The sequence below is a fragment of the Delphinapterus leucas genome, chromosome 10 (genome assembly GCF_059928025.1).
Source record: "Delphinapterus leucas isolate spDelLeu-1000000601 "Yukka" chromosome 10, BTC_Dleu_Yukka2, whole genome shotgun sequence".
Lineage (NCBI taxonomy): Eukaryota > Metazoa > Chordata > Mammalia > Artiodactyla > Monodontidae > Delphinapterus > Delphinapterus leucas.
In genome coordinates, this window is record NC_143138.1 from 23,434,164 (window position 1) to 23,445,486 (window position 11,323).

At 47.9% G+C, this 11,323-nt stretch overlaps 1 protein-coding gene across 2 annotated transcripts; it reads right to left on the reverse strand.

The window, feature by feature from the left end:
• Nucleotides 1–4,447: 4,447 nt before the first annotated feature.
• Nucleotides 4,448–11,298, reverse strand: NEU1 (neuraminidase 1). Of its 2 annotated transcripts, XR_016394587.1 has the most exons (7): nt 11,005–11,298; nt 10,374–10,566; nt 9,389–9,651; nt 8,594–8,776; nt 8,184–8,406; nt 6,872–8,078; nt 4,448–6,781 (listed from the first exon to the last, which is right to left on the reverse strand). XR_016394587.1 is itself a non-coding variant. In XM_022566173.2 (6 exons), exons 1-6 carry the CDS (start codon nt 11,164–11,166, stop codon nt 7,852–7,854), a joined length of 1,251 nt encoding a protein of 416 aa, XP_022421881.1. In that variant the 5' UTR covers nt 11,167–11,298; the 3' UTR covers nt 4,448–7,851. The 2 variants fall into 2 exon arrangements, 1 of the variants encoding a protein (XP_022421881.1); XM_022566173.2 differs by having other exon boundaries at nt 4,448–8,078.
• Nucleotides 11,299–11,323: the final 25 nt, after the last annotated feature.

The window sequence follows — 11,323 nt, forward strand, 5'->3', positions numbered from 1 at the left end:
TACAGTTTATTATTTATTAATGGCTAACGGCTGACTACCCTTGGTTTCAGCATCTTGTGAATGAATATCCAGTCTCCATCAACCTTCACCTAATGATTTTGGCATCCACTGATGATCTTTGCCTGTGTAGGGGAGGAAATAGTTTTCCTTGACCCTCTTAGGGTCCCTGGCTGGGTTTGAAAAATCAAATCAAAAAGCATACACATTTATTTAAGTTTTACATGACACGAGACTTCATAAAGAAATGAAAACCCAAAGACATGGCATACTTGCTTTTACGTAAGGTTGAACAAAAGAGACAACTGTGGAAAAGTGTCTAAACTATGGGGGGAGGCTGAAGAAGGTAAGAATTACTTTTAACAAGTTCTGTGTTTGTTTTTTTTTTGGTGGGATCTTAGTTTCCCAACCAGGGATTGAACCTGGGCCCATGGCAGTGAAGGCGCTGAGTCCTAACCACTGGACCACCAGGGAATTCCCAACAAGTTCTGTTTGTATAGAATTCTCTTGGTCGCCAACTTCTTGTACTCCTGGTTCAGGGAGGGCACCTTTCAAATGGGAATTTTCACTCAAGTTTGCAAAATGATGATTTTCCAATTTGATTATTCTTTCTACGCTTATTTGCTGACATTCTTCTGTAAAACAAGTAATAAGTCATCTCATCAACTCGTACTTTGTCTAATCTGAATTATTTTTTCCTACTGCAAACGTAGGAGAAATGATTCATTCTTTTCCTGTATTTACAGTATTGTGTGTGTAAGGGGTTGGTGTAAAATTGTCCTCCAGGGGTGGCAAATGAATTCTCCCTCTTTTTTGTATACATGGGTCCAGGAAATTTCCCTGTGGTACCCTTGACCTTATCAAATGCCTTGCTGAGACTCAGATGTGCAGAGACACTGGCCTTCCCCTGACCTCTCCTTTTAGAATCTTGGCCAAGGAACATGTTAGCTGCTCTCTACCAGGCTCCCACCTCCAATGGCAAGGGCATTACAACGGCTTCAGGGATTCCAAAATACCAAAACCAAGCTTGGTGGAGGTTAAACAACACACCTCCCTTAAATTGGTTGATAGGAACATTACAAAGTTAGGTGGACTTAAGATACTGAAGCATAAAGCTCATTATGCATCTTCACTCTTCCCTCCAACCTCATCCTCTCTTGATGCACGTTGGCATTCGCTCTGGACACCACCTTTGTGGTTGTATTTTTTTTTTCCCGGTATGCGGCCGTGGCTCACGGGCCCAGCCGCTCCGCGGCATGTGGGATCTTCCCGGACCGGGGCACGAACCCGTGTCCCCTGCATCGGCAGGCGGACTCTCAACCACTGCGCCACCAGGGAAGCCCTGTGGTTGTATTTTTTTAAATATATATATTAATTTATTTTTGGCTGTGTTGGGCCTTAGTTGTGGCATGCGGGATTTTTCGTTGCAGCGTACGGGATCTCTAGTTGTGGTGCGTGGGCACTCTAGTTGTGGAGTGTGGGCTTAGTTGCCCTGCAGCATGTGGGATCTTAGTTGCCCGATCAGGGATCGAACCCGTGTCCCCTGCATTGGAAGGCGGATTCTTAACCACTGGACCACAGGGAAGTCCCTTTGTGGTTGTATTTTTGCCAAGTTACCCAGAGGTCTCCATTTATCTTTTTCCTTCTATTTATTTATTTGTCCCTTTTATTTCTTTCTATTTCATTTTATTTTATTTTAAATTTTCCTTCTACTTATTATACACAAAAGTGTATATAATAATTATGTACAATTTAAAGAAGACTAATAAACAACATGTACTCACCACTGAGCTTAAGACCAGGTACTGCTAAATGTGTGGCTGGCAGATTTGGAGGCCACAGGAAATGTGACTTCTGGTGTTAATCCCACGGGAGTATGAACTTTTTGTTAGGAATTTTCCAGATACTTTTATTTATTTTCCTTTTCTTTCCCCCCCCTCTATCCAGAGCAAAGATGGAGGCCAGTTCGCACACTGAAGATGCGGCCTTTTGATACTTTATTTACAAAGAGTAGTCAGCCTGTGAGCTGTAGTTTGCCAATTTGACTTTTTTTTAATTGCACTAAAACATGATTTATCTTGATTCCTGAGTTTTTTGGTGTTCTCTTAAATTTTGCACCCAAGGCAGTACTGCTTTCCCACCCCGGGGCGGGGGTGGGAAAAATGCTCTTTTTTAACTTTGTCAACTAAAAAAAAAAAATAGTGCAGGAGGCTGTAAATAAGAAAAGAGTTTATCTGGAGTCTTAAGAATTGCAGTTAGGGAGACACAGATTCGGGTAACCCTGAAAATGTGTTCCAAGGAAAAGAAAGAGTCAGGGGCTTATAAAGACACAAAGCCACAAGGTTGTTAAAAGTTGCCTGGCGAGAATTATGACTGACTAAGTCAGAAAATATTTGTCCACAGGGAATCACAGGTTGTTTTAGGGTAGGGGTCTGATAAGTAGACTGTCACGAGTTACTTTATATGTATCTTGAGTTTCTAGCAGGTGTTCTGGATGACTTCATAAGGTCAAAAGGTCAGATTCCATCCAGGCTGAGATGTGTATAAGTCACATTTCCTTAATGGCCTCCCAGCTCCATTTTAGAGAGCTCTCTTAGCAGTACCAACTCCTTTTGATTTTCCTTTCACAATTTCCAGAACTTTTCAGGACCTTGGCTTTATATCCTGACTGCAAATCTGTGATCCACTGTAATCCTGATTTGGTCACTGAGCATTGACTGATGTCCTCAGGGCAAATGCCAGCTCCAGGGCTCATTTGTTTTTCTGGGTTCTTGCTGTCCATTATTTATGGTTTTTGAAGATTTCCCTTACTTTCTCACCAACTAAGCCCTACAGTAAAAATGTGTTTGGTTTTTTTTTTGGCCGAGCCACGCGCCTTGCGCTATTTCAGTTCCTGGACCAGGGATTGAACCTGGGCTCTCGGCAGTGAAAGCGCACAGTCCTAACCACTGGACCGCCAGGGAATTCCCTAAAAATATGTTTAAAAAAATATTCTATCCAGAATATTAGGAAAGGGAAGACCTACCCTTTCCTTGTGGTAAATTTAAGTCCGTTTTTGTTTTTGTGTGTGTGTGTGTGTGTTTGTTTTTTGTCAAAAAGAAATGAAAGCCTATGTCTTAGATCTTCTTTCCTAATCCTTTTTTTGGGGCAAAAATGATGTACTTCGTCCTGCTCCTTCCTGATAATGACTTCTGGTTGTGAGGACTGAATTAGTGAGAAACTGTACCTGGTGCCTGGTCCCTGGTATTTGCTGCTCAATATTACCTGTTAGGCTCCTTCTATTGTTTAAGGGCAGCCTGATAAACAGGGAGAGCCCAGAGTCCTTTCAATGCCGAGCCAAGGGGCTGGGGGGAGGGGTGAGAGGCTTCGAAGGGGGCAGAAGGGCCTGTGTTAGGGGGTTAGGGCTCCATGCTAGAATTTCGCTGCTGATCCAGGTGGCACTCACCAGGCTGTAGTTTTCAAAGTCCACTTTGTCCTATTTGTACAAATAATCACATACCTTCCCCTTTCAGTCTCCTGCCACTCCTTCTAATTCCCCCTTTATATTAAAAGAAAAAAAGCCAACCAACCAACAATTCTTCAACCCTTTCTGCACCCCTGACTTGTGTTCTAACCCTGGCTTTCAAACTTGAATGTGCATTAGAATCCCCTGGAGGGTTTGCTAACACACTGAGTGCTGGGACCCACCCCCAGAGCTTCTGATTCTGCAGGTCTGGTGGGGAAAGGGGTGGTCAGTATAGGGGGAAGGTCAAGCGTTTCTAACATGTTCCCAGGGAGTGGCTGCCACCTACCTGGAACCACACTTAGAAACACTGGCCCAGCTCCTTACCCATCCTGGACTTGTCTTTCCTCCTGTAGTAAGCATCCACCATGTGCTAGGTGTTGTGGCGGGATTTAAGATGCCCAGGTAAACAGGCAGGTTCGGTCCCTGCCATCTTTTATGGTTATTGGTGTTTTTTAAACACAAATTCTTCCTGTTGAAACAGTTTCTCTTTTGAGATCTTTTCTTCAATGTTTTGAAATCTAGTCTTCCTAAGTCTAGGCTAAAACGTCTAAGAGACAGTTTCTCAAAGTGCAGCCCAAAGACCCCAGTGTTAGACTCTCCTGTAGTTCCTTTTAAAAATGCAAGGCCTGGACTTCCCTGGTGGCGCAGTGATTAAGAATCCGCCTGCCAGCGCAGAGGACACGGGCTCGAGCCCTAGTCTGGGAAGATCCCACATACCATGGAGTAACTAAGCCCGTGTGCCACAACTACCGAGCCTGGGCTCTAGAGCCCGTGAGCCACAACTGCTGAGCCTGTGAGCCACAACTACCAAAGCTCGCACGCCTAGAGCCCCTGCTCCGCACAAGAGAAGCCACCACAATGAGAACCCCGCGCACTGCAATGAAGAGTAGCCCCTGCTCGCTGCAACTAGAGAAAGCCCGTGTGCAGCAATGAAGACCCAACACAGCCAAAAATAAATAAATTTATTAAAAAAAAAAATACAAGGCCCTGCAAAGGAGGCAAGAATATATACAATGGAGAAAAGACAGTCTCTTGAGCAAGTGGTGTTCGGAAAGCTGGACAGCCGCATGTAAATCAATGAAGTTAGAACACACCCTCACAACATAGAGAAAAATAAACTCAAAATGGCTTAAAGACTTAAATATAAGACATGACACCATAAAACTCCTGCAAGAAAACATACGCAAAACATTCTGACATGAATCATACCCATGTTTTCTTAGGTCAGTCTCCCAAGGCAATAGAAATAAAAGCAAAAATAAACAAATGGGACCTAATCAAACTACAAGCTTTCGTACAGCAAAGGAAACCATAAACAAAATGAAAAGACAACCTACGAACTGGGAGAAAATATTTGCAAATGATGTGACCGACAAAAGCTTAATTTCCAAAATATACAAACAGCTCATATATCTCAATAACAACAAAATAAACAAAACAAAAACAGCCCAATTGAAAAATGGGCTGAAAACCTACATAGATATTTCTCCAAAGAAGATGTACAGATGGCCAACAGGGACATGAAAAGATGCTCGACATCGCCAATTATTAGAGGAATTATATGTGGAATCTAAAATATGACACAAATGAACTTATCCACAAAACAGAAAAAGACTCCCAGACACAGAGAACAGACTTGCGGTTGCCAACAGGGAGTGGAGGCGGAGAAGGGATGGATTGGGAGTTTGGGATTAGCAGATGCAAACTATTACATATAGGATGGATAAACAAGGTCCTACTGTATAGCACAAGGAACTATATTCAGTATCCTGGGATAAACCATAATGGAAAGGAATATGAAAAAGAATATACAAACGTATAACTGAATCACTTTGCTGTACAGCAGAAATTAACAACATTGTAAATCAACTACACTTCAATAAAATACATTAAAAAAAAAAAAAAAAGCAAGGTCCTGGACTGATTCTAGAGACACTGAACCTACAGGCAGGTTTGGGGTAGGGCCAGGACTCTGGTTTATAATGACTCCACTCCGCCCCCTCCAGGGGGGGAGATCCTTCCTTGAGGAGCCTCTCTCTTATCTGAGGGTTCTTGGCTATGAAGAAGGAACATGATTACTTCCTTACAAGCCCCCTGCCATGTCTACTTCACGAGGCAGTAGCTCATGTGGCAGACATTCATGGTATCATTTTCTCTATCTCCTCCATTATTTCTGATAAAGTTGTTAGCAAGACTTTCTCAGATGTGCATTTTTAGTGGCAGTGGATAGCAGATGTCCCAGTTTCTGCAGATGCTACCCCCCCACCGCACTTCCTGCGTCATATCTATTCGTCCAGCTGTGTTAGAAGAGCAGAGCCCGCCCTCCCCGGCCATGCTGCCTGTGTTCGTCTCCCATAGATTCTGCCTCTGTTTGTGTGTCCTGTGTGGGAACAATGTGGTTTACTGGCCAAGGTAAAATATTACATCAGGTTACTCTGAGACCTGGCAAGTTAAGGGGAGAAATGAAGCATTTATCCTGACTTTCCCATACAAATCATGCTTCAGGGTAACCCAACAGCCTTGATGAGGGACAGTTCCTTTTTACTAAAGAATTCCAGCTAATAAATGAGGACAAAATAATAGAATTCAAAAACCAACATTTCACAACCCCTCATGAAATAACTGATTCAGGCAAAAGTCATCTGTGGATGAAACTGTCAGTTGGAAGGTTGATGGGGAAACCTTACAAAGGAGGGGTCAGGCTATGGCCATCTGAACCCATCACTCAATTCAGCTTCACTCAGAGAGGGACAAGTGGGCAGCACTTGCTTCCTGAGGGAGCACAATAGGAAACACAGAGCTCCTGGGAAGGAATCTTGTCCCCCGCCTCCCTCACCCAGTGGAATATGAATCTAATTAACCCTTCAGGTTTGATAACTGGAAATACAAGGGATGGAGGAAAAAAGTTAAATGACACTCTGAGGAAGAAACAGATGAGTCCAGAGAGTGGAACATTCTACAGGACAAATGAACATATTTCTGTGTAGACGGTATCAAAAAGAAAAAAAAAAAGAGAGAGAAAGAAGAGAGGATAGGAGGCGTAGACTGAGACTTAAGAAACATCAAAATGCAATGTGCAGGGACTTCCCTTGTGGCACAGTGGATAAGACTCTGCGCTCCCAATGCAGGGGGCCCGGGTTTGATCCCTGGTCAGGGAACTAGGTCCCACATGCATGCCGCAACTAAGAGTTTGCATGCCACAACTAAGGAGCCCAGGTGCTGCAACGAAGATCCCACACCAACAACGAAGATCCTGCATGCCGGGACTGGAACTAAGACCTGGCGCGGCCAAATAAATAAATAAATAAGCAAGCAAACAAATAAATAAATATTATTTTAAAAAGAAAAGAATGTCTTGAACATTCCTACCGTCTCATCCAGGCATTGCATTTTCTTTCCATATGGAGAAAAGCTGTGGCTGTCCCACTCAGCTGTTCTTTCTTTTCACAGCATCTCCTTTAGGATGAGATGTTGTTGTCTCACATAATTGCCACAGTGCTTATTTCTCTGCCAGGCTGGCCTGGGAGAGGCTTCTCATCTGCATTTTACACACCTGCTCCCTGTTTCATGGAGGACAGTATCTCACCCCACCTTAGAAATACAAAACAGCCAGTTTTTAATTATCTTATGAGGCTCCTCCTCCTTCCCCTCATTACACTTGTTAAGAGCAAGTTGTACTTCTGTGATAAGAAGGAATGCGAAAAAGAAAGGAGGATTTGATTTGCCAAAGTCACAGATTTTCACAGGCAATAAGCACACCAGCTTCCTCCCCAAAACTCACTCCCAGTCCCACAAGTGTGCACGAGGAAAACAGACATGGAGATGTGCACTGACAGAACCACAGAGACTCTGCAAATATTCATTCTCCTTCATTAAGAACGTTAAGTTATAAACATTTTGATTCATACATAGTCAAAGTGGGTGGTGCACCTCGTTCCTTACCTTGAAACCAAATGTCCTGCCCTTCTGGAACTTTCACCAACCCTCTCCAAAGCCAGTATCTTACCCCAAAGAGGTAAGCCTTCCCCAATTCCCTGAGTTCATATTTATTTAATGCTACAGGCCCACCTAGCCCTGTCCAAGAAAAGGACCAATCATTGCCCTGAGAGGGCAGACCCAGCAATGTGGAAGAGAAGTGCTCCCACGTGTGGGCAGCTCTTCCTATGTGGGAGAAGCCAGGTTTTTAGTCCTAAGGAATGATTTCCCTGTCAAAGAGAAGTTGATTTTGCAAAACGCTAGACTTTAAAGGAAGGTGGAACCGTCTTCTAGGCTCCTCCAGTAGACCCTCTACAGACCCATGGTCCTGAGGCTGAGTCCAGGGCCTTCTATCCCCTTGGCAGGTGTACAGCTCAGAGTGTCCCATAGACGCTGACTTTGGCCAGGGAGATGCTCTCTATGTACTGTTTCCGGCCTTTCTCATACAGGACATAGAGTTGCGGGGCCTGGTCCTCCCCGCCCACACTGCCCTCCAGGGTTGCCAGTGAGGAGTAGCCACTGGGCCCCGGCCACAGCTGGACCGTCTCCTTCTGCCATGAGGTGCCATTGCTGAAGCTCCAGCGCAGGGTCAGGTTCACTCCTGGGAACAGCAGCAGAGTCAGGGGAAGGAAGGTCTCCCCCTAGAGAAGGCCTCCTTCTCTAGGTCACGGGGGCTCCTCGCCGACCCCACCTGGCAGATACTCACGGAACTCTGGATGGGCTGGGTTGGAGAAGAAGACAATGCCGGAGTTGGTGGCCACAGCCCCTGCGGCCACCACAGGGTCCACAAGCTCAGGGTCGAAGGTCACATCACGGGGCCTCAGAGTATCACAGGCATCATAGCTGCGGAGGATGATCCGGCAGTGGCAGTGGTAGTTGTTCTGGTTCCGGGCATTGATGACCACTGAGCCATCGGGAAGCTCAAAGGGCTGAGCGGAGAGAAGAGGGCTTCAGGAAGACGCAGGGTGGGGGCGGGGCGAAGGGCCCTGTCCCTGAGGGAGCAAGGCTAGGTGGCACGGAGCTGGGCAGCCAGGCCCGGGGTCCGCGAGTGAAACGGTGCTCTGGAGGACAGAGCAGGTTGAGCGGGTGGGGGACAGCCCATGGACTTCTCCTGACCTGGCACTCGTCAGGGCTGAAATCATTTTCCCGCTTGGGCTGGCCATAGGGGATGCCGCTGACCCCACTCCCATAGTGCCAGGAGGCGCCGCGGTCATCGCTGAGGAGGCAGAAGACCCCGTCCCGCTCCAGCGTCCCGTGGCCACACACAATGAGCCGGCCCTTCCGAGGCTCCCGCTGTTTCTGTGGGAAAAGGACAGGGGTGCCACAGACGGAGGAGACCTTGAGGGGGCTCAGAAGCAGGGGGGGGAACCCACCACCTCCTAAGTGTGAGGACACACCTTGTCCCCTTCCGTTCTGTCCTTGCTTGCTGAGGGTTCCACAAGCATTACAAACACCCACTGTCTGAATTAAGAAGCTCTTTGGCAGAATAAGCTCCTTCGGGACATCCAGGGTGTACTCTGGACAGGCTGTGCATAGGACAAGGGGGCCCAGCCACAGGGGGAGATGGGAGCTTAAACCCAACCTGTGTTCACAGGCCAAGCTGTGGACCATGGCACAGGCTTGTGTCTGCCCAAAGGAGGGCTTTCGTCTAATCTGCACAGGACTTTCTAACTTTTTTTCTAATCTGCATATGGATCAGTGCAGCCCTGTTGACAACCCCCAGATGGGAAGCCAATGGCAAAATTCCACCTTCCCTTGGCAGGGTGTTCCTCCCAGGATGTCCCTTTCTTCCAAGGAATGCCACCTAAGATAGAAAAATCTGACTTCACAGGATCTTCTCTTTGCAAAGGAGTCCATAACGGGGCAGACTCTCTATGAGGCACCTCCCTCCACCCATCTCAGGACAGAGACCTGAATGCCAGAGCCCGGTCCGGGGGCAAACATCTCAGTGCCTATGTCCAAGGAGAGGTTCCGAGGAGAACTCCAGGAAATGCCGTCATCCTTGCTCCACACCAGCATGGTGGAGGCCACCTGGCAGCCAGCCTTGTGAGCACAGAGAGAGTAGAAAAGGAAGACCACTCCTGTTGTTGTATCGCTCACCACTGCTCCCAAGTTCAGCCCATCTGGGCTCTCCCCATCGTCCACAATGAAAGCTGTTGGAGACCATGTGCTGCCTAAAGAAAACCGGGAAGAAACCCAGGGTGAGCACTCTGGAGGTTCCCTTTCCACCACTCGCTGCAATGTTCACCTCCTGCTAGGGACCCAAGGCCTTACGATGGCCCCACGAGACCTGCCCCTCCTTACCTCTCAGACCTTATCTATTCTACCCTTGCTCACTCCATCCAGCCGCACAAACTGCTTCTCATTCCTCAAATACTCCCCTCCTTGCGGGGGGGCAGTGAACTCTGTCTAAGCTTGTTACACCTGCCTGGCTCTTCTTCCAGGCTCACTTACCTCCTCTGAGTCTGCTCAAATGTCATCTACTTAAAATTACAGTCAAATTCTGGCACTCTCCATGCCTCTTGCCATGTTTCATTTTTCTCTACTGCACGTATCAGCTCCCAATACAAAAAATACATTTACTTATTTATTATGTTTATTGTCTGTCTCCCCCCACCCCAGTAGAATACAAGCCCTGTGAAGGCAAGGAATTTTGCTTTGTTTTGTTCATAACTGTATTCACAGAACCTAGAACAATGCCAGGTATATAGTAAGTGCTCAGTAAATGTCTGAATGAATGTTCAACTCCTTGGTGAGCCCAATTTCCAGATCACTGCCCTGGACACCTTCCTGCCTTAGGTTCCCTCTACTCTTCAGGGATCCAGCAGCCTCTGGGCCCTAAGGCAGGTCAAGCTCCCCACCCATCCAGCCTCTTGTGACCCAGGCATCTTTATACCCTGGTCCGTGGACCTCCGCAGAGCAATGAACTTAGCTCCTTTATCCGATGCTGACATTTTCCTGGCCTCAGCAAAGGCAAGGAGAGTGCCCCGAGGAGAGGTGGTGATGAGCGGGATGCGGAAGGTGTCCACAGAGCCGATCTGCTTCCCGCTCACCCACAGCAGCTGCTCCATGGTCACAAGCGGACGAACCTACGAAGCGAGGAGGGAGGGTCAACAGAACAAACGTGACTTGGGGTTTTAGGGTGAATGAACAGCGGCTCGGAGTTAGGTTCCCCTGGGAGAGGCAGGGTGATGGGGATCCCGAGTGGGAGAAGGGGTCCCAGAACAAGGAAGGGGAACCCTGAGGAGAGTTCGGAGCGAAACTGGGGGCTCGGAGAGGGGGAGGGACTACGAGGGGACAAGGAGCCCTCAGGGACAGGGAGACCTCAAAAGGGTAAGGAGCTCGAAAGAGGAGACTCAGAGGGAAAGAGGACAAGGGCCCAGAGAGGGAAAGGGACTGGGAAAGGAGGGAACGGGGTCAGAGAGTTCCTCGGAGGAGAGGGGGCTCAGCAGCCTAGGTCCCGGGGTACAACTGGGCACAGACCGCCTGCGTGAGTCGGGGATGGGGCTATGCGAGGGGTGACTCACCAGACTGAAGTCGTCCTTTGCCCGGGCCCCGACTCCTGCTGAAGACAACAGCAGCAGGAAGATCGCGGCAAACACCTGAACCCTACAGCCTCCCCATGATCCCAGCATTCGCGGTCTCCCGGGTCTGCCCGGGGGCACTGTGCCGGGTCGCTCCGCAGTCATCTCTCCCTCGCGGCAGCAGCGACCCTGGCCCCCCCAGGACTAGACGCGGGCTGGATTCGTCAACTGACCCCGGCCCTTTAAACGCTCAGCTGTCACCCTCAAACCCGCCCCAATCCCAGCCCGCCCGCCACGCTTCCGCGACTCTCTTTGGCCCTGG

Excerpts from the sequence above, each read along its gene's own strand:
- NEU1 (XM_022566173.2), bottom strand. The coding sequence starts at position 11,166 with ATGACTGCGGAGCGACCCGGCACAGTGCCCCCGGGCAGACCCGGGAGA. Across the intron at positions 10,567-11,004 it reads CAAAGGACGACTTCAGTCTG|GTTCGTCCGCTTGTGACCAT; the intron begins GTGAGTCACCCC and ends CTCGCTTCGTAG. Across the intron at positions 8,079-8,183 it reads CCCAGCCCATCCAGAGTTCC|GAGTGAACCTGACCCTGCGC; the intron begins GTGAGTATCTGC and ends TGCTGTTCCCAG.